This window comes from Dunckerocampus dactyliophorus, chromosome 6 (assembly GCF_027744805.1).
Source record: "Dunckerocampus dactyliophorus isolate RoL2022-P2 chromosome 6, RoL_Ddac_1.1, whole genome shotgun sequence".
NCBI lineage: Eukaryota > Metazoa > Chordata > Actinopteri > Syngnathiformes > Syngnathidae > Dunckerocampus > Dunckerocampus dactyliophorus.
Genome location: NC_072824.1, coordinates 1,701,131 through 1,724,786, shown reverse-complemented (window position 1 = coordinate 1,724,786; position 23,656 = coordinate 1,701,131). Strand labels below are relative to the sequence as shown.

Sequence of the window (23,656 nt, the reverse complement as noted above, 5' to 3'; positions counted from 1 at the left end):
GGTTGCACAAACAAGCCTAGTCGCATACTTTCACATTCATCTTGGCTTCTTATGCTGGCATCCCAATAAAACACCAAATAACTTTTTACTACCAAATAAAGTGTCTTAAAGGAAAAGTGCACTGTTTTTGGAATGTTGTCCATCATCCACAATCCTTATGTGAGACATGAACACACGTCTTTCTCTTTTCTGTGCGTTCTAAAGATATAAAGACAGGTAAAAAGAGGCCTATTTTGCCTAAAAGTCCTCCAAAAAGCTCCAACCAGGTTTTTTATCCATACTGTGAGCATGTAGTAACAGGTACAATCATGATAACTTCCTTCCTGGGTGCATTGATTCCACATAGCAACACAGAAAGGAACGCTACACCTGGCATCAAAAACAAAAACAGCAGCTCCAATACGTTGCGTTACCTTAGGCCAGCGGCCTGAGGCATCGTGAGCGAGTGTGTGGTGAAGCTAGCCGGTGTGGTGTGGCGAGGTGGCACTATGGCAGTCAAGTAGTTCTTGGGCATAACAATGTTCATAACAATAATAACAATGTGGTTCATATGCAGCACATATTGGAAATGTTTTTTTCAGAAGGCTTTATAGGCGGAATAGGTGTGTCCTACTACATGCATTAATTAGCTGCTCCTTTTTTTCTGTTTTTATATCTTTAGAAGGCTCAGAAAAAAAGACGTGTTCATGTCTCACATAAGGATTGTGGATGATCGGTCGTACTGTGCACGGTGTTTAGCATGTAGTGAATGTCTTTGCTGTTTTTTGATAGATGGGAGTCATTTTTGAGGGACAAGTTTGAAAGCATAGGAATCCTTGTGTAATTCCAACAGCTGGCTTTGTACGTCCTGTCCTTCCTGGAGCCCAAGGACCTCCTCCAAGCAGCCCAGACGTGTCGCTATTGGCGCATCCTTGCAGAAGACAACCTGTTGTGGAGGGAAAAATGCAGGGAAGAAGGTGGGTTTTTTTGTGTGTGTGTGTGTTTTTGGAATGACCTTGATGACCAACTCAGTGTGCTCATTCCTCCACCCCACCCCACACCCCCTCCCCCCAAACAGGCATCGATGAGCCTCTGCCCCTCAAGAAGAGGAAAATGGTCAAGCCTGGCTTCACTCACAGCCCCTGGAAGAGTGCCTACATCAGGCAGCACAGGATAGACACTAACTGGCGCAGAGGAGACCTCAAATCACCCAAGGTAGACTCTTCCCTCCAATTCAACCCCCCAGCTAATCTTGCAGATACGCCATGAAATGGCTTCTTGGCTGGGAGAAAGAAAGGAGCACACAAGTGTGGAGTTGATGCTGATAATAAGAAGTGTGCATAGAATGAGAATTGTAGAATGAGCTGCAGCGTACTTGAATGTTTTACACTGGTGTCTTGGTTAACATCATGAATCCCTTCCAGAAGGTCCCACTCAAACCAAAACAGACTCTAACCAAATGTTCCCACAGAAAATAATGGAAATCCAATTCATCCGTTCCAGACACCCAAAAATGGTAACACAAATCACATTTTATAGACAATAATGTAGTTTTACATGCAAAAAACCCCCCACAAAACCATCAATGAACAAAAAAAGACAAAATAAATATGTTATGATGCAGCAACCACAATTATACATAAAGGTAAAAAAAAAATCTATCAAACTAGAAAATGAAGAAAAAAAACAGCATTTGCTGGCGAGGATGCCTTTTAAGGTGCGTGGTGATGTGTGCTATGTTTGAACATGCTACAGTAAGTTTGAATTCTTATGTTTTGTTGTTGGAAGCAGAAACATTTCTCGCATTCTGTGTACTTGCATTGTCCATTGTCTTAAACCTTTGTCTTTTGGAAAAGAAAAATCTACAATCTCACTCATACTGTGAACATCCAGCAGCAACACAATGTTTTGTCATCGCTGCTATTTTGATGAAAAATCTACTGGACCAAGTCGACCATCAGCCTCCGAGAAGCATTTATTTACTCTGCTTTAGCTGAGCGATAGTACCCTCATTACATCACCTCCGGAAATGAGGCTGAGCTGCAAGAGCTAGTTGGTCAAGGGTGGCGCCATGAACTATCGATTTCACTTTTGCAAATTTACCATTCACTCTCAAAAATCGAACCATGTAGAACCCAATTACAAACAACATGTACAGTGGCGCCTTGGTCAACATCATGAATCCCTTCCAGAAGGTCTGACTCAAACCAAAATGGACTCCAACCACAGCAAATGGTCCCATAGAAAACAATGTAAATCCAATTAACCTGTTACAGACACCCAAAAATGGTAAAACAAAACACATTTATAGACAATAATTATAGTTTTACATGCAAAAAATGATGGAAAATAATGCCAAATAAATGGACAACTGCCTAAAAACCCCAAACCATCAATGAACAAAATAAGACAAACACATTATTGGTGATCCAAAATGGCAGCGTAAACAAACCAGATTGTATTTTGGACGCTAAACAAGCGGGCCAATGCAAGCCAAGGCAAAATTTGAGCAAAAAACGGATGTTAACCAAGGTACCACTGTGTTTGTTGTTTGTGTGGCAGTAAAAGCTTATCCTTAATGGGCCATGTTGAAGATGGCTGCAGGCCACACATGGAAATGAGGTTACTGTCCTTTTGCATCTGCTTGTGCTTTCTTGTCTGCTGAGCCAGCAGAAAGATCACGCACGCACGCACGCACGCACGCACACACACACACACACACACACACACACACAAACTGCAGCTCCTAAAAAAAGGACCTGGATTCACCTGCAGCACTTACTGACATTTTCCACTTTATTTATTTTTTACTTTGATGCTGGAAAGCACGAGAGACTTTTCATCTTAAACATCGTTCTCACCATCCGCCCAACCTCCCTACCAGGTGCTGAAAGGTCACGACGACCATGTGATCACCTGCCTCCAATTTTGTGGCAACCGCATCGTCAGCGGATCGGATGACAACACGCTCAAAGTGTGGTCTGCCATCACAGGAAAGGTAAGGTCAAGTCTTGCTTTTTCAAGCTAAATAAACAGTGCAAGGGCAAAAGGTTGGAGCCTACCCCAGCTGACTACACCCACTATCCATCCCACGGCGTTGTGCCCCAACGCTTCCACACATTTCCGGTAGCAGTCGTCCTGTGATGGCTGGAGCCTATCTCAGTCGACCAAGGGCAGGAGTGTTGTGAAAAATGAAAGGACTTTTATATTTTTTTTAAACCAACCCACGTCGATATGCTGAAACATTTTTTTTTGTTTTAAAAAACATCCTGCATGTCAGCTTGTGTTGAAGATGACAAAGTGTATTATTCTTATCAACTTTTTCTCCTTACATATTTTTGCTGTTTTTTTTTTTTATTTCAAGTCTATTTTTATTTCAACTTTCTCTTTGTACGCTTTTTCTCGTAATGTGATGACTTCAGTGTCGTGATAGTTGGACTTAATTATCTTGATATTATAACCAAGCAAACATTGAAATACTTTGGAGCATTTTTGCAGACATGTTCTCCAGCACGTCCACGAGCAGTGTTAGTATTCTACGCTTGTTAGTGTTGAATAAAGACAAGGTGGTGCTTGTGGTGTGGAGTTTGAGGGAAGCTGGTCGTCGTCGTTCGATGCCTGCGCCGCCACAGCGGAGCTTTCCTCTCTTCCTTTTTTATATCTTGCACGTTTACTCAGCACACACGTTGGACCCGGAGCCGCTGAATAGCTGCGATCTTTTTGATTTCCCAGACTAAAACTCTTTGAAGAACTGAAAAAAACTCAACAAATGAGAGCATAAACTGAGCAATTTGCACACCTATCAGGCAGTGTGATCGGACTTTCCCAAGGTCATCCTGAGCACCAATGGCTCTACTCTTTTGGGACGGGGGGTGGCATGTGGTGACATGTCTACGCTGGTGGCAGAAATCCCAGCCGTCTCGGTGATGAGTCACCTCGCCGGCAGGCTATGGCCAGCATGACGTCACACGCCGCTTGTCTTGTTTTCAGCAAAGCTCCTCTGCTGTAAAGTTTATTGTTGCTAAAAAAAGGGGGAGACAAGTGCATGTTTGTGTCTGTGGAGTGGAGAGGAGAGAGAGAAAGAGATAGAGGCTGGCCTCACTCGAGGGGGGGCGGAAAGGCCAATGAAAGCCAGTCAAGCGTTGCAGCTACAATTGCATGCCAATAAAAGACAGCATAGCATTACTAGCATCTGCCTTCCAAACTCAGCATTCCTTACACGCGTTCTCTGAGCTTGCACTATTTTACACACTTTCACAGCCAAAAGTGGCTGTCGGATCAACACATGTATTGGGACGCCTGGCCATCACTAATACAGGAGCTGAAAATGAAAGCAAATTGGGACTAAGTACAATAACTTTCTGCTTCTCGAAGATAACCAATAACTTCCTAATGGTTACTCTTTTTTTTTTTTTTTTTTAAGTTAGATGTAAGTGTAGTTTGTGCACATGTGGAGGTAAGGAGGACCGGAAGAAATTAGTTGATTTGTCCTAATGAAATACCATGACATGACTACCACATCACTACTATCAGGAGAACCACAGTATAGAATCTCCAGAGTCTGGAATTTCACTCATCGGTGCTCGACAAACACTTGAATTTCATTCACTCACAGGTGTGAAGACTTGGGTTCCACTCACTCACAGGTACTCAACTTTCCAAAGTCTGAAATTTGAAAGACTCACCAGTGCTCAACAAATACTCGAAGACTCAAGTTTCAGCCACTCATGGGTACTCGACAAAGACTTGGGTGTCACTGACTTGGGCCCAAAGACTTGAGTTTCACTCACTCACCGTTGTGAAGACTCGAGTTTCAGCTCTTGTGTGCTCAAAGAAGACTCGAGTTTCTCTCATTCATGGGTGCTCCAAAAAGACTTGTGTTTCAGCAACTCACGGGTACTCGACGAAGTCTCGAGTTTCACCGACTCACAGGTACTCGAGGAAGACTCGGGTTTGACCGACTTACGGATACTCGACGAAGACTTGAGTTTGACCGACTCACAGATACTCGACGAAGACTCGAGTTTGACTGACTCACGGGTATGCCACAAAGACTTGATGAAGACTGGAGTTTCACCAACTCTCAGGTGAAGGTGTTGTGGTTGTGCACATGTGAGCTTGTGCGCATGCGCTTTGTGATGAGTAAGTTGCTGATTGAGTTGAAGGAGAAGTGGAGTCAGTAAAAGGAATGGCGTTTCCCATCCCTGCTGTACTCCTCCGTGTTCTGTAAAGTACATCCACGTTGACTAGGTGTGGCATTGTCCCATGAGAAGATATGGCGTCATAAGAATGTGCATGTCTAAATATAAATAAGTGAATTAGAAAAGCAGGAAAGGTTGCTTTGTGGTGAAACGAAAGCGTCAGAAGAAGAAGGTGTCTTCTCCCTTGAAAACACGCTGTGCTTTTCATTCCAGCTTGGGAATGGATGCAAGTGTGGCTCACGCCAAGAAGAGGTGCTTTCATATCTGCTTCATGGCGCCTGAATGCTGCCTTAAATGTCCAAAAATAAAAAGGAAAGTGAATATTTGAGTGGCTTGGACACTGAGCAGAGAATGGCAAAGATGAAAATGGACGAGTGTCCTTTTGCTGTGTCCAATAAAGTCAATCCAAGAAGAAGAAAGAGATGTTAAGCAGAACGCTGCATCCTTGTTCCAGGATATTCTAGTCATCCATTTTACTCTTATTGCTTGTTTTATTACACTGCTGAAGTGCAGCGTCTAAGTAAGAAGCTTTCAAATTATAAGCATTTTATTCAAAATGGGGAAAAAAAGCCCTTCTGCATTCATTAAAGGTTGCTGATGGGGTTCCACCCCCTCCCTCTGCACTCTCATCTTATTTTATTTAGTGTTGCTGCAGGAAGACACCTAGGCTCTTTGTTTGCCATCCTGTCTTCCCACGCTGTCATCACGCTGCACTTCTTTCATCCTGTGCGCCACGCATCCCGTGACCGTCATGAAGCACCCCCACCGTCATGCTCTCGAAATAACACGCTTCTTAACGTCAAACACAAGCCACCTCTTTCCCACAGCACAAATAATCCAACCCTGGCCTTCATAAAACCTTTTCTTAACTTGACTTTTTTATTGGATCATTACAAGTGTAAAACTGTAAACCTGGAAAGAAACGAGTGACAAAGGTAAACTTGTTAACACTTAAGCCTCGCTCACAACTGGACGTGCTACTTCTTGGCCCTAAGATTTGTGGCGCTCCCCAAGTTGCTGTTTTTTTATTTTTTTTGACCACAGAGCTTCTGCAACGTAACGTGCCGGTGATGAATAGTCAATAAGCATACGTAATATGTGTCCTTAATTGAAAGACTTGGCCAGCATGTAGATGGTCTTTATTCATGCACAGATGCACCACAGGCGTATACGTCATATCCACCCACTTAAACAACAAATACAGTATAAGCCACCAGCTTGTGAATGTAGTATTCTACTTGGCCCACTAGGTGTCAGTAATTGTTCGGGCTACCACCGAAGCACCAGACTTGAACAACAGACTTTTATTGCTGGTTTAAATGACCTCGCAACAGGCACAATAATAATAACAATAATTATAACACGGGTTGCTGTTGCGGCTATAGCCCACAACTAGCTAAAAGTCCACTCTGAACCCACAAGGTTCCTGTCTGCCATCGATTCTGCTCCCTTACAAGGTAAACTGTCTCGAATGGCTTATTTTCTGATTATGTCTACTATTTACGAATGTAAAGGTGACTATAGGGGTGTTATTTGATGTCTAGAGGGCTCTAATCGTGTTTAGAAGATTGTAAACAGGTTTTCTCTCATGTCTTATTTTCCCTAATGTCTATTATATTGGGTAATAGGAGTGTAAAGGTGACTATAGGGGTGTTATTTCATGTCTAGAGGGCTCTAATAATGTAAAAGACAAAGCATACTCAGAAGATGGTAAACAGGTTTTGTATGCCATCACTTACCACAGTGGAGTCTGGAACCAATTAACAGTGATAAACGAGGGGTTATTATAAATGAAGGAATCACACAACAAATGAAAATGAAGTGTATCATCAGTATATTGCCATGTGCATGCGTGTCTGTTTTCCTCCAAACAGGCATTGCCTTCAGCACATTGGCACGTGCAATATGTTCCATAGAACAATGGCACGAGCGCAGTGAGCCCTTTTGTCCATCATATAGTCTGGGCGGGTGGAGGCGGGGCCGCTAGCATCCACACAGAGCGTAGCCTTGTAGTAGAAATGAAATGAGCAGATATTTTTTCATTGTACTTTTCTGAAAAGTCATGTTAAAATCAAAGTTTGTCCTGATATCGCCTTGTCTGGTGCATGTCTGATGACACCCCCGTGTTAGAAGATGTTGAAAAAAGTGACTTTTGCCGAGTAGGTGATGTTTAAAGATGTCTCTTGCTAATGTACAGCCATGTCAGTGTGGTGAGTAGAGTAGTACAGGCAGGCCATGTTGGTTGTGTGTTTCTTTGATGACAGGACAAGGTTGCTGTGTCATCTCCCTAAATCCTCTTCCCTCACCGGCTGACTGATCTGCTTCACTGTGGTGTTGTAGCAGCACTCTGAGCTCCTCATCATCACAGCATCATCTGCCCACACTCTTTCATTCAGTACATTTCATCCACGCACAATGAAGACAAACTGCGGGAAATCCAATTGATCAGAAAGATTTCCAGAAGTAATCAGTTGCGAATCTGGCATCGCAAATGAGGATGAATGAGAGCGTCTCTACTGGACGTATTTCTAGCGATGATGAGTGAAAGCATCAGCATCAACTAAAGAATTACGTCTAGACTCACGTCTTTCCTTCTAAGATGCTGACTTGTCCCCCCTCCTCGTGTGCAGTGTCTGCGGACGTTGGTGGGTCACACAGGCGGCGTGTGGTCATCCCAGATGCGTGACAACATCATCATCAGCGGCTCCACGGATCGCACGCTGAAGGTCTGGAATGCAGAGACAGGAGAATGTATCCACACCCTCTACGGGCATACCTCAACCGTGCGCTGCATGCACCTACACGAGAAACGGTAGGAAAGCCACAGCACATATTTCCAGCATGTTGCTTTACTGCTTTACCTCCACCAAGGCTCAACACTCTCTTGCATATGTCCACAAGTATGGCAATAAGGCGAAGGAATTTTGGTGCCACTTAAAAAAAAAAAAAAATGCATTTTCTAATTTTGAAGAATGAAGTATCTTGAGTGATAGAGATTTTAAAAAATTAAATAAATAAATACATTTTCACAAAATGAAGTGTGATGAGTGAGGGATAGAAGCAATACACGTAAACAAATAAATATGATTTTAAAAAATAAAATAAAATAAAAGCCAAGTATGAATGATAGTGATTAATTAAATGAAATAAATCCATTTTTACAAAATGAAGTATGAGTGATAGGGATTTAGAAAATAAAATAAATACATTTTATACATTACATAAATACAGACATGAGTGATAGTGATAAAAGCAATAAAAATGTAAACAAATTAAATGTATGATTTAAATAAAATTAAAAAGCAAATGAAGCATGAGTGATAGTGATTAATCAAATAAAATTTAAATATATGTACAAAATGAAGTATCCTGAGTGATGGGGATTAAAAATAATAATAAATTGAATACATTTTACAAAATGAAGTATCGTGAGTGATAGGGATTTCAAATAATAAAATAAATAAATAAATGTAAAAAAAAAAAAAGAAGAAGAAGAAGAATCATGAGTGATAGGGATTAAAAATAAAATTAATGCATTTTACAAAATGAAGTGTCATGAGTGATAGGGATTAAAAATAATAATAAAATAAATGCATTTTAAAAAATGAAGTGTCATGAGTGATAGAGATACAAGCAATAACAATTTAAAAAATTAAATATGATTAAAATAAGTAAAAGAAAATCAAGTATGACTGATGGTGATTAATTAAATAAACTAAATACATTTTACAAAATGAAGAATCATGAGTGATAGGGATTCAAAATAATAAAATAAATACATTAATGTAAATAAAATGAAGAATCATGAGTGATAGGGATAAAAACAGTAGAAATAAAATATATATATATATATATATATATATATATATATAAAAATAAGTAAAAGCAAATGAAGTAAGAATGATAGTGATTAATTAAATAAAATGCATTTTTACAAGCTGAAGTATCATGAATGATAGTTATTAAAAATAATAATAATAAAATAAATAAATAAAGGAAGTATCATTAGTGATAGTGATTAAAAATAACAATAACATAAATAAATAAAGGAAGTGTCAGGTGTGGTCAGCATCCACCAGCGTTAGCTACGTCTGCATGCGCTTGAACATTTTGGAACGGCTACTGAGCTCCCATTAATGTTGACTCAGCTGTTTTTTCCCTTTCCGCTGTCTCAAGCACCCCAAATGATGACTGAAGCGGATGCATGGACTTGTTGTTGTTTAGAAGGAGTAATAGGCACCTTTCAAAATGATGTCCTGCTTCCAATAAAGGCTGATTTGTCTTTGTGGATGAGGTAAACAAACTCCCCAGCTGCAGTATAATGAAGTATTCTGAAGTAGTATAGCTCACATCATAGTGGAATATGTCCGTAATTCCACCTGGACCATTTTTGCAGTGCCAAAAGTGTTTGTCTGATGATGCATGGACGTTTCCTTCTAACTTTGGCTCAAGTAGTTTTGGAGTAATTAAACGGTGATAGGAGCAAAACTTCCTTGGAGGAGGTAATTCCGTTCATGTTGTTTTGTTTGGGGAAAAAGGAGCATCCTGGGTGATGAAACAGAACCTGTGCTCACTCGCTCATCCATGATCCCACTCTGGGAGCTCTAAAGTGCTCTTCCCGCCCAAGGGCCCAAGCGGGTTTTGTGTAGCATTTGATTATTCAACGGGTGGGATGGCTGCCAGAAGCAGACAATGAAGAACAACATTTCTGGCAATACAGCCACCGTCAGGACCTTTTTGTTCATCTTCCTGTTTTTTCCTGCTCTGCCCGTGCGACTAAAAGGTCACTTTTATCCTCACATCACCTCCTAATGGATTCATCTGAACTTGCCAGTCACTCCTCAGGTGTGGAAGGTCTCCTTTCTGGGAGCCGACACAGCTCCAGGGCCTCAGGTGGAGCTTAAGAGCTTTCTTTTTTTCTACATTCAAGTACAGGCCTGACTAGCCAGGAGCTTTCAGCTTGTTAAAGCCGCAAAAGGAAGATACTGCATGCTGCTGCCTCGGTGCGCTTCAAGTTAAAGTGCTTGTAGTTCAATTGCAATGTGGTTAAAGTGCATTGTAGTTTAAAGTGCAGGTAAAGTACGGTGTAGTTAAAGTGCAGTGTTGTTCAAGTACGGTGTAGTTCAAGTGCAGTGTTGCTCATGTTCAGTGTACTTAAAGTGTGATGTAGTTAAAGTGTGGTGTAGTTAAAGTGCGGTGTAGTTAAACTGCTGTGTTCAGGTACAGTGTAGTTAAGGTGCGCTAGTTAAAGTGTGTGAAGGGACCAGTGTGTGCTACAGCGGCTGGCTCCTCCCCCTCCAAAGCTTCCTGCTTTGCGTGACGTGCACCTCCTACAAAATGTAAACTTACTAAAAAAAAAAATAAAAAATTTTTTAGTTCCTGTGTGACATTTGAGAGGGCGCACAGGTCATCTCACAAACATCTTCTCCTCCCATTTTGATGAACATTTGCAATAAAAAAGACATGTAACCTGTCTGTGTCATCAGGGTGGTGAGCGGCTCCCGGGACGCCACCTTGCGTGTGTGGGACATCGAGACAGGCCAGTGTTTGCACGTCCTCATGGGCCACGTGGCGGCGGTGCGCTGCGTCCAGTACGACGGCCGGCGGGTGGTCAGCGGCGCGTACGACTTCATGGTGAAGGTGTGGGACCCCGAGACGGAGACGTGCCTCCACACGCTGCAGGGCCACACCAACAGGGTGTACTCGCTACAGGTGGGCCGCCTCCGTCACAAGCAACAGGAAGACAAACGCACGCACGCTGACATCTTTTCTTTGTTAGTTTGATGGGATCCACGTGGTGAGCGGCTCGCTGGACACGTCCATAAGGGTGTGGGACGTGGAGACGGGCAACTGCATCCACACGCTAACGGGACACCAGTCACTCACCAGCGGCATGGAGCTCAAAGACAACATCCTGGTCTCGGGCAACGCGGACTCCACAGTCAAAATATGGGACATCAAGACGGGACAGTGTCTGCAGACACTGCAAGGTCAGTCGCTGGTTGGCTGGGTCACTCCTGTGATTCATGCTGGAACCTCCTTTGTGTCTTTGGAAAGCTAGCATACATTGCAGCGTCCTAAACACAGTCCTTTCCAGGATGCTAGTCCACAGCCAATTATATAAAAACACCAACGTTTACCTTCTGCTTGTACTTGGCAGGTTAGGAGAAACGAAAATGGCTTTACGGCTATTACACACGCATATATACACACATTTGGAACCCACAAGACATGCTGGGTAACTTCCCAGCATGCCTTGCGGATTGTAACTGGGTTTAAAATCAGTATTCTTTTGTGGAGGACTCACTCTTGAAACGTTCCTAATTGTCACACAGGTGTGAAAATAAGTTGAAGTTGTAGTTAATAAGTTTTCAGCGGCCCCACGGCAGATTCTAAAAATGTTAGTACAAAAGAAAATAACAGCAAAAATGCAGAATAAGTCATAACACAACACTTACATGCAGGCACTGGAAATAGAAATCATTTATATTAACATGTTGCACTACCGCCCTTCAATGCAAACATCATTCCTTTTGCTCGCTATTCCGATGCCTCAATCATACCTCAAGGACAACTAAATCATACCTCAATCATACCTCAATGATACCTCAATAACTAAATAATACCACAGTGATAATTAAATACCTCAATCATACCTCAATGATACCTCAACTAAATAATACCTCAGTCATACCTCAATGATACGCGTCTGCTGTTACTGGCTACATTAGCACATGTATAGAGACTGTTACCACCACCAAGTATTACAGAAAATACCCTAACCAAAAACAGTGGATGAACTGTGATGTAAGGGCTAAGCTACGTGCTCGTTCTACTGCATTTGTCATGGGCACTGTTGAGGACTACAAAAAGGCCAGATATGACCTGAGGAGATCCATACGAGAGGCCAAAAGACAGTACAGACAGAAGCTGGAGGGCTACTATTCCACCTCAGACCCTCGGCGCATGTGGGTGGGGCTTCAGCACATCACGGAGTATCGACAGCGGAGTAGCGTAGCCACATTCAGCCAAACCACACTTCCAGATGAGCTGAATGAGTTCTACGCCCGCTTTGAAACCCAAACTCCTGATGAGCAGAGAGGGTGGCTGGGCTTGAGGAGCACACAAGACTCACCTCTCATGGTGACATCAGCTGATGTGCGCAGGGTTCTGAACAAAACAAACCCACGAAAAGCAGCAGGCCCAGACAACATCTCAGGACGTGCACTTTGGGTTTGCTCATCAGAGCTAGCTGATGTGCTTGCTGACATATTTAACCTGTCGCTTGCACAAGCATTTGTACCGACCTGCTTTAAGTCCACCACCATAGTGCCCGTACCCAAGCAGAGCAACATGACCTGCTTAAATGACTATCGCCCTATAGCACTCACTCCTATTTTTATGAAGTGCTTTGAAAGGATAGTCATGACCCACATCAAAAAGAGCATCCCGGCCACTGTGGACCCTCTACAGTTTGCATACCGCCAGAACCGGTCCACGGATGATGCAGTCAACACTGCCATCCACACAGCCCTTTCTCACCTACAGGGCCAGGACACATATGTCAGAATGCTATTTATAGACTATAGCTCTGCTTTTAATACAGTCAGCCCCCACAAACTCACAGATAAGCTCCTCACACTTGGCCTGTCACCCTCCCTCTGTAACTGGGTATTTAACTTTGTAACTGGCTGGCCCCAGTCAGTCAGAGTCCACAATCGCACATCCAGCTCAAGAATTGTGAGCACTGGGACCCCACAGGGGTGTGTGCTGAGTCCGCTTCTCTACATGCTCTTCAACTCCCAGAACAACACCAGCATCATTAAATTTGCGGATGACACTACAGTCATCGGACTGATCACTGGTGGTGTTGAAACGTCATACAGAAGAGAGGTGGCGGACCTCATAGCTTGGTGTCGTGATAACAATCTCCTTCTCAATACAGATAAGACTAAAGAGATGATCATTGACCCAAGAACACGGGAAAAGGAGCCGCATAGACCCCTGTTTATTGATGAGACTGAGGTGGAGAGGGTGAAAACCTTCAAGTTCTTTGGCACACACATCAGCGAGGAGCTCACCTGGTCTCACAACACCCAACAAATTATGAAGAAGTCCCAAAGAAGACTGTACTTCCTACTACTGTACTTAAGACTGAGGAAATTTGGCATGTCCACTAAAATCCTGAGTTGCTTCTGTAGGTGCACTATAGAAAGTGTCCTTACCGCCTTACCTAAAAGTCTGGATGTTCATCAACCGACAGTCAGAGAAGTTGTTTACAAATGGAGAGATTTTGGCACTGTTGCTTCTCTCCCAAGGAGTGGCCGTCCACCAAAGATGACGCCAAGAGTTCAGCGCAGAACACTCAGAAAGGTAAAAAACCGTAGAGTGTCTGCTAAAGACTTAGAGAAGTCACTGGCACAGTCCAATATCTCTGTGCACACATCAACTATATGTAAAACAATCGCCTAGAATGGTGTTCATGGTAGGACTCCACGGATGAAGCCACTGCTGTCTAAAAAAAAAAAACATTGTTGCTCGTTTAATGTTCGCAAAAAGGCACTTGGACACTCCACAGAAGTTTTGGCAAAATATTTTGTGGACTGATGAAACCAAAGTTGAATTGTTTGGGAGGAACACACAACGTCATGTGTGGAGGAAAAATGGAACAGCTCACCAACATCAACACCTCACCCCCACCGTGAAGCATGGTGGAGGGTTGCATCATGGTTTGGGGCTGATTTGCTGCCTCAAGGCCTGGACAACTTGCAATCATTAATGGAAAAATGAATTCAAAAGTTTATCAGGATGTTTTGCAGGAAAACCTGAGGCCGTCTGTCAGACAGTTGAAGCTAAAAACAGGATGGATGCTGCAACAAGACAATGATCCAAAACACAGAAGTAAATCAACTTCAGAATGGTTTCAGAAGAACAAAATACACGTTCTGGAGTGGCCAAGTCAAAGTCCAGACATGAACCCCATTGAGATGCTGTGGCATGACCTCAAGACAGCGATTCATGCCAGACATCCCAGGAATCTGACTGAACTACAGCAGTTTTGTAGAGAAGAATGGGCCAAGATTAGTCCTGATCGATGTGCCAGACTGATCTGCAGCTACAGGAAGTGTCTGGTTGAAGTTATTGCTGCCAAAGGGGGGGCCACAAAATATTAAATGTGATGGTTCAGTTACTTATTCCTCCCCCTTCTGTCATTGTTTGCATGCTATCCTCATTAAAATATGAAAACCTATAAATGTTTGGGTGGTTTTAGTTAAAGCAGACACTGTTTTTTCATCTGTGTGATTTTGACAAAGATCAGATCACATTTGATGGTGATTTTATGCACAAATGTGAGAAATTCCAAAATGTTCAAATACTTTTTCATACCACTGTAGATAATATGATACCTAAATACTCCGCCTTCGAGTGGGGGGAACGGGTCCTGACTGTTGTTTTGTGTTTATGCGCCAAACAGCAGTTCAGAATACCCACCGTTTTTGGAGTCTCTTGAGGAAGTACTGTAGAGTGCTCCCTCAGGGGATTCCCTTGTTCTGCTGGGGGACTTCAGCGCTCATGTTGGCAGTGATGGTGAGACTTGGAGAGGCGTGATTGGGAGGAACGGACCCCCTGATCTGAACCCGAACGGTGCTTTGTTATTGGACTTCTGTGCTCGCCACAGATTGTCCCATAACAAACACTAGGTTCAAGCATAAGGGTGTCCATGTGCACTTAGCATCAGGACACCGTAGGCCGCACTTTCATGATTGACTTTGTGGTCACATCATTGGACTTGCAGCCATGTGTTTTGGACACTCGGGTGAAGATAGGGGCGCAGATGTCAACCGATCAGCACCTGGTGGTAAGTTGGCTCTGATGGTGGGGGAGGATGCCGGCAGGCCCAAACGTATTGTGAGGGTCTGCTGGGAACGTCTGGCAGAGTTTCAGCTCCCACGTCCGGGAGAGCTTCGACCATGTTCCGAGGGAGGTGGCGGACATTGAGTCTGAATGGGCCATTTTCCGTGCCTCCATTGTGGAGGCAGCTGATCGGAGCTGTGGCCGTAAGGTGGTTGCTGCCTGTCGTGGCGGTAATCCCAGAACCCGTTGGTGGACACCAGTGGTGAGGGATGCCGTCAAGATGAAGAAGGAGTCCTATCGGGCCTTTTTGGCTCATGGGACTCCAGAAGCAGCTGACAGGTATCGGCAGGCCAAGTGGTCTGCGGCTCTGGCAGTCGCTGAGGCAAAAACTCGGACATAGGAGGAGTTTGGAGAAGCCATGGAGAACGACTTCCGGACGGCTTCGAAGAGATTCTGGACCACCATTCGGCGTTTCAGGAGGGGGAACCAGTGCACAGTCAACACCGTGTATGGTGAGGATGGTGTGCTGCTGACCTCGACTCGGGATGTTGTGGATCGGTGGAAAGAGTACTTTGAAGACCTCGTCAATCCCACCGACACGTCTTCCTATGAGGAAGTAGAGCCTGTGGACTCCACCTATCTCTCCTATCTCTGAGGCTGTCAAAATGCTCCTCGGTGGCAGGGACCCGGGGGTGGACAAGATCCGCCCGGAGTTCCTTAAGGCCATGATGCTGTAGGCGTGTCTTGGTTGACACAACTCTGCAGCATCGCGTGGATATCGGGTGCAGTACCTCTGGATTGGCAGACCGGGGTGGTGTGTTCCAACTATTGTGGAATCACACTCCTCAGCCTCTCTGGTAAGGACTATTCAGGGTTTCTGGAGAGGAGGATCCACGATAGTTGAATCTCAACCAGTCTACATGTGTTTTGTGGACTTGGAGAAGGCATTGGACCGTGTTCCTCGAGGAATTCTGTGGGAAGTACTCCGGGAGTATCCGACCAGCTAATTCAGGCGGTTTGTTCCCTGTATAACAGATGTCAGAGTTTGGTTCGCATTGCCGGCAATAATTCGGACCCATTTCCAGTGAGGGTTGGACTGGGCTGCCCTTTGTCACTGATTCTGTTCATTATTTTTATGGACAGAATTTCTAGGCCCAGCCAGGGCGTTGAGGGGTTCCGGTTTGGTGTCTGCAGGATTGGGTCTCTGCTTTTTGCAGATGATGTGGTTCTGCTGGCTTCGTCGAGCCGTGAACTTCAACTTTCACTGCATCGGTTCGCAGCCAGGTGTGAAGCGGTGGGATGAGAATCAGCACCTCCAAGTTCGAGTCGATGGTTCTGGCCCGGAAAAGGGTGGATTGCCATCTCCGGGTCGGGGATAAGATCCTGCCCCAAGTGGAGGAGTTTAGGTACCTCAGGGTCTTGTTCACGAGTGAGGGAAGGATGGAACGCGAGATTGACAAGCGAATTGGTGCGGCGTCTGCAGTGATGCGGACTCTGCATCGGTCCATTGTGGTGAGCCCAAAGGCAAAGCTCTCAATTTACAGGTCCATCTACGTTCCTACCCTCACCTGTGGTCATGAGCTTTGGGTAGTGAAAAAAGGACAAGATGGCGGGTACAAGCGGCCCAAATGAGTTTTCTCCATAGGGTGGCTGGGCTCTCCGAGAGAGATAAGGTGAGAAGCACTGTCATCTGGGAGAAACTCAGAGTAGAACCGCTGCTCCTCCGCATTGAGAGGAGCCAGATGAGGTGGGTCGGGCATCTGGTCAGGATGCCTCCCAGACGCCTCCCTGGGGAGGTGTTCAGGGCAAGTCCGACAGGTAGAAGGCTTCTGGGAAGACCCAGGACATGTTGGCAAGCTATGTCTCCCATCTGGCCTGGGAACGCCTCAGGATCCGCTGGGACGAGCTGGACTAAGTGGGCGGGGAAAGGGAAGTCTGGGCCTCCCTGCTTGGTCTGCTGCCCCTGCGACCTGACCTCAGATAAGCGGAAGAAGATGGCTGGATGGATGGATAGATGGATGGATGGATGGATGATACCTAAATGATACCTAAATGATTCCTTCATCATACGTACATGATACCTAAATGATACCTCAATGATATCTAAATGATACCTAAATGATTCCTTCATCATACGTACATGATACTTAAACGATACCTCAATGATATCTAAATGATACCTAAATGATACGTAAATAACGCCTAAATGATTCCTTCATCATACCTACATGATACGTAAATGATACCTAAATAATACCTCAATGATATCTAAATGATACCTAAATAATACCTAAATGATTCCTTCATCATACCTACATAATACCTAAATGATACCTAAATAATACCTCAATGATATCCAAATGATACCTAAATGATTCCTTCATCATACCTACAAGTACATGATACCTAAATAATACCTCAATGGTACTGTATCTAAATGATACCTCAATGATATCAAAATGATACCTAAATAATACCTAAATGATTCCTTCATCATACCTACATGATGCCTAAATAATACCTAAGTGATATCTAAATGATACCTCAATGATACCTAAATGATTCCTTAATCATACCTACATGATACCAAATAATACCTCAATGATATCTAAATGATAATTAAATGATATCTAAATGATAACTAATTAATACCCAAGTGATACTTATGATATCTAGATTATATCTAAATGATAACTAAATAATACCCAAGTGATACTTATGATATCTAGATTATATCTAAATGATAACTAAATAATACCCAAGTGATACTTATGATAGCTAGAGTATACCTAAATGATATCTAAATGATAACTAAATAATACCCAAGTGATACTTATGATATCTAGAGTATACCTAAATGATATCTAAATGTTAAGTAAATATTAACTGATATCTAACTTATACGTAAATGATAACTAATTGATACCTAAATGATACATAAATAATGATGGGGGGCCTTTGTAGGTTGTATGACGAGGTGATTGGACAATGGCACCTTTCACGTAAACACCCACACACACACTTTATGCAAGCTTTATTCATATTCCACTTTTGCCCCCCCCTACTGTTGGCCATGATGATGATGATGATGATGATTGTTATGAAATGATGAAAACGTGTTTTCTTGGTGCGTGTCTGTGTGTGTGTGTGTCTGTCTGTGCGTGTGTGTGTGTGTGTGTGTGTGTGTGTGTGTGTGTGCGTGTACGTCAGGTCCCCACAAGCACCAGAGCGCCGTGACGTGCCTGCAGTTCAACAAGAACTTTGTCATCACCAGCTCGGACGACGGCACGGTCAAACTGTGGGACCTGAAGACGGGCGAGTTCATCCGCAACCTGGTGACGCTGGAGAGCGGCGGCAGCGGTGGCGTGGTGTGGCGCATCCGCGCCTCCAACACCAAGCTGGTGTGCGCCGTGGGAAGCCGCAACGGCACCGAGGAGACCAAGCTGCTGGTGCTGGACTTTGACGTGGACATGAAGTGAGAGGAGGACCTGCTGCTTCGGAGGCGGGGCTCGGGAGAAGCCGTGCGAGATAAGCTGCTGGGCGGGGCTTACCAGCCCACGTGGGAGGAGCTTGTTGCCACGCGAGCACGTCCGATGTACAGAGAGATTATTTTTGGAAAAAAAAAATTTAAAAAGCTTAAGCCCCGCCTTCCCCCCCGCCTGCTAAAAGGAAGCATACAGGAAGGCCTGGAGAGGAATTTCAGCCAGGAAGAAGGAAACGCTCCCATTCTTGTTCCCGTTCTGCTCCTTGACACACCAAGAGGTTCCTCCTGTTCCTCTGTGGTTGGGAATTCCATCTCTCCAAGCGGTCAGTCAGTCCGGTCTTTGCTTTCAGTTCAGCCTGCCGACTCCCACACTCGCTGGCAGGCCCAAGAGGCTCCACCCACCCACCCACGGCCAAACTGTACCAATGCTGCTAGACGAAAAGACTTGCTGTGACGTTTTAGTCCCAGGCCAAATTCCAAAAAAAAAAAAAAAAGTTTTTTTTTCTTTTTGCTTTTTTGCCACTGAAACTTGAGCCAAACGTGCCTCAACGAGGCGGAGAGAGGACAGAAGACGGGAGGGAGGGGGCGGACGCTTGGTGGCGTGCATGAGTGCGAAAGGACACATTCCTTGGGACACACGACAGTGAACAAGCAGTCCTGGTGTGTGTGCGTGCGTGTGTGTGTGTGTGTGTGTGCGTGTGTCCCGTTGAAAGATGTCCCATCACACGCTTCTACTGATGGACGCCGTGTTTGAGTCGCTGGAGAAGAGAGATTGAAAAGAGAGGAAAAACCCCAACATTGTAGCCAAACTCTCCAAAAGTCCCAAGCAGAACTGTGAAGAGGTTTAACACTGTATAGTACAAAAACACAACTTGGCTCTTTCTCCTCCTCTTCTCCCGCTCTTTAATTTATCATCTGGTTTGACAAATCAGATTTATTGCAGGTGTTTGTTTTGGATTTGGAGCTTGGTTTTTTTTTTTGGTTTTCTTTGTTCATGTAAAGAAAAAAAGAGGACTAGACCAGAAAAAACCTTAAAGGGATTATTGTGTATTTGTTTCTTTTACTTAGAATTTTATTTTCTTATAACTTAAAGTGCAATAAAAATGTGGGGTTTTGTTTTTTTTTTGTTGTTTTTTTTTTCATTTCAAGCACATGTGTTGTCTGTTTTGTTACATGTGAAGGAATCTTCTATGTCGAATAAAGCAAATTATTTGGGTAATGGCCTTTTCATGATTGGACAAAAAGACGTCACGTGTTCCCATCGGGCTCCTCCCGCACTCTGCCTAGCGACAGCTCCTCACTGGCCGGACTGGCCGGTTTTGTTCATTGTACTCCGCAGTCTCCGCTTTGTGGCAGTGCTCCGTTTTCCCTCCGCCCTCAGTCTCCACTCGGATCAAGTTTGTCTTGTGCGGCACGGCTGCGGAATAATAGTACAACTTTATTTATGTAGCACTTATCGAAACAAAGTTCCAAAGTGCTTTATGGGACAAAAAGCAAGGTTACAAACAACAAGAGCATTGAAATGACAAAACAGTTCCAAGTATTTTTTACCTAATATGACTTTATTCCCATAATATCACGACTGTATGCTTGTAAAATTGCTTCTTTTTTGTCATTAGAACGTGACTTTTTTCCTTTTAATATTTTGACTTTATTTTTGTAAAATCACTACCGATTTTTTTCATTAGTTAGTTTTTCATTAGTTTTTGTAGATTTCTTGCTAAATTATATTTTTTGAATATTCTGTACAATACTCCATGAACTTTAAAAGAATATACTTTAAATAAATGAAGTGTTTGTGATGCATTTAAACTCCTCTTTAGAACGTATTCTATTCTCTTATTTTATGAACTTTACAGCCAGAAAATGTTTGAATACACACATTTCTCAAATAGAATTTATCAATGTTATTAAATATTTGTAATATATATTTCTTGGATAACCCGTGACCCTGGTGAGGACAAGTGGCATAGAAGATGGATGGATTTATTGAATGCTAATATGAAATATTTGTCAAGTATGTGTATAATACTAGCAAAGCCTCGGCTGAGGAACTCAGGCTGAGAAGGTAGGAAGTTGTGGCTAAGACAAGTACAGTATACAGGTACTACCCCAAAAATTAGAATATCAAGTAAAAGTTGTTTAATTTTGGCAATTTAACATAAAAGATGAAACCAACTAATTTTATTGAGCCGTTACATGCAAATTGACATCTCAAGCAGTTCCTTGTAAATTTGCTGATTAAGATTTTCAGCTTATTAAAACCACAAACTCAGAAAATTAGAATACTGTGAAAAGCTTCAGTTTTGTAGGTTCAAAGAGTCAAATTCTAATCAGGCAAGTAATCCAAAACACCTGCAAAAGGGTCTTGAGCCTTTCAAAAGTCTGTCTTAGGTTGGCTCCGAAGAGTTCAGACATGGGGAAGACTGCTGATCTGACAGTTGTGCAGAAAACTCTCATTGACTTGAAAGTCAATGAAAATTGAAAGTGGACAGTCAAGTGGAAGGAAGAAGTGTGGTAGAAAACGGTGTACAAGCAGGAGAGATGACCGCAGGCTGGAGAGGGTGGTCAGGAAAGGGCCATTCAAAAGTGGGGGAACTTCATAAGGAGTGAACCGATGCTGGAGTTGTTGCTTAAAGAGAAACAACACGCAGGCGGATGCTGGACATGGGCTTCAAATGTCGAATTCCTGTTGTCTAACCTCTCCTCAATAGTAATCAGCGCCAGAGGCACCTTCTGTGGGCAAGAGAAAAGAAGGACTGGTCTGTTGCCCAGTGGGTAAAAGTCCTCTTTTCTGATTAGAGCAAGTTGTGCACCTCATTTGGCAACAAAGGTCCCAGAGTCTGGAGGAAGACTGGAGAAGAGCACGATAGAAGATGCATGAAGTCCAGTGTTAGGTTTCCCCAGTCTGTGATGACTTGGGCATCCATGTCAGCTGCTGGTGTTGGTACTCTGTGCTTCATGAAGTCAAACATAACCGCAGCCGTCTACCAGGACATTTTAGAGCACTTCATGCTTGCTTCAGTAGAACAGCTTTATGGAGATGCAGACTTCATCTTCCAGCAGGACTTGGCACCTGCTCACAGTGGTAAAAGTACAAAGTCCTGGTTCCACGACCATGGATCAACATGTTTGATTGGCCTGCAAACTCACCTGACTTGAACCCCATAGAAAATCTGTGGGTCATTGTCAAGAGAAAACTGTACGGGAAGAGACCAAACAATAAAGAACAGCTAAAGCCACAATTGAAGCATGCTGGTCTTCCATAATCCCTAAAATATGCCACAAACTGATAGCATCCATGCCACGCCGGATGAAGGCAGTTATTCGGGCAAAAGGGGCCTCAACCAAGTACTAAATACAGGTGCAAGAGTTTAGCTTTGGAGGCCTCACATTTTTGTATTTAAAACCCTTTTTTACATTGACTTTATGTAATATTCTAATTTTGTGAGTTTTTGAATTTGAGTTTTTTTAAGCTGCAAGACCTGATCAGCAAAATCCATAGAAATAAAAACTTGAAATATATTGATTTGCATATTATTTCTTTATATAATATGTCAAATTCACCTTTTAAGTTGAACTGCAGAAATATAACAACCTTTTCAGGATATTCTAATTTTCTTAGTAGTACCTGTATATCATATGTACTGTATATAGGCAAGTATGCCGTTACATATCATACAAGTATATATACTGTACGGTATATACACTAGGCAGGTATGCGGAATATAAAAGCGTTTTTGACAATCTCTAAATGTCTTCTGGACTTGCTTCTAATCTTGGTGAGTTGCATGAGATGAAGAAAACAGCTTCCTGTAAGAACACCTGCTATCATGCACATCAAGATTACGCTTTGAAAAGTACTCCAAGATCTTACATTTGTGCGAGATACTCGGGATCACATGTTGTGTTCGGGCCAATGATGACCTCTGCCTTTTTCATGTTTAACTGCACGACATTTACTATCATTGAAGCAAGTCAGGGACTCGCTGACCTGGCGTACACTATCAGGCTTGAAGGAGCATATACTGCATACGATACAGTATACTGCATACAATACAGTATACTGCATACGATACAGTATACTGCATACGATACAGTATACTGCATACAATACAGTATACTGCATACGATACAGTATACTGCATACGATACAGTATACTGCATACAATACAGTATACTGCATACGATACAGTATACTGCATACGATACAGTATACTGTATACGATACAGTATACTGTAGCTGATAACTGGCTATGTCGTGCATAAGAATGGAAGTCGATATTCCGACGTGTCCAGTGAGAACAGAAGTGGCCCCGGTACACACCCCTGCAGTACATCACGACATTTTCATCTGACTCAACTAAAAGGTGCCAATTTTAACGCTAAAATATCGACTATATCAAATCTATACTGTATACTGATAAGAACGGAAAACATGTAGATGATGATGTACTGCAGTCTCCCTTTTCTCACGGCCCCCAGTCTCCTCTTGGATGCATTACGGTATTCTATGGCCTGGCTAGAAATGACAAACGTTAACATTAGCTGTGGCTGATGCTAATGCTAGCCCCTGCATTGGAAGGGTAGGAAACATTTCCAGAAAGAGGAAATGAGGTTTGCTATGAGAAGCCTCCTCAGGCCTTTAAATGGAATCCATGGCCTTTTTCTTTTTTGTTTTTTCAAAGTCATTGTTCGTTTTACTCGCTCAGGCTTTTTTCAGTTCCTTGCTCGGTGAATGGGCGGCCGTCCGTGCCGGGATTCCGTCAAGCAAGGACTTCTCCTCGTAGTCGTCCAGCTTTGGACCTCTGCTGTCGCCGTGGAAGGTCTGTTCATTTTTATGAGACTCAGCTCCAAACCTCCAAACTCAGCACCTGTGACGTCACAGCCAAGCCGGCGTCGGTTCAGAAACTGGCTGGTTGCGTGTCAAAATCACCACTTCCTCTCACTGCTGTCATATTTATGTGTATTTATCTATGGCAGCAGTACGACAAAGGTGTTTTAGCAACTCTTATTTTGGTGTCACGAGCACGTGAAGTGTCATGTCGGAGAGACGCCGCCCACGAACATCTTCTTCATCCTCAGAAGCACATCATCAAAAAGGAGGCAATGCAACTTCATGTCAAGCCGCACTAAG

At 43.4% G+C, this 23,656-nt stretch overlaps 1 protein-coding gene across 1 annotated transcript in view; it reads left to right on the top strand.

The window, feature by feature from the left end:
* The window catches only part of fbxw7 (F-box and WD repeat domain containing 7), a 35,000-nt gene extending 15,262 nt beyond the window's left edge, over window positions 1–19,738 (top strand). The window contains exons 5-11 of the mRNA XM_054780301.1: window positions 833–956; window positions 1,058–1,194; window positions 2,864–2,977; window positions 7,811–7,992; window positions 10,667–10,892; window positions 10,960–11,170; window positions 18,246–19,738. Coding sequence (XP_054636276.1) covers window positions 833–956; window positions 1,058–1,194; window positions 2,864–2,977; window positions 7,811–7,992; window positions 10,667–10,892; window positions 10,960–11,170; window positions 18,246–18,514 — 1,263 coding nt within the window. The 3' untranslated portion in view covers window positions 18,515–19,738. The remainder of the gene's footprint in view (window positions 1–832; window positions 957–1,057; window positions 1,195–2,863; window positions 2,978–7,810; window positions 7,993–10,666; window positions 10,893–10,959; window positions 11,171–18,245) is intronic.
* The last annotated feature ends 3,918 nt before the right edge of the window (window positions 19,739–23,656 follow it).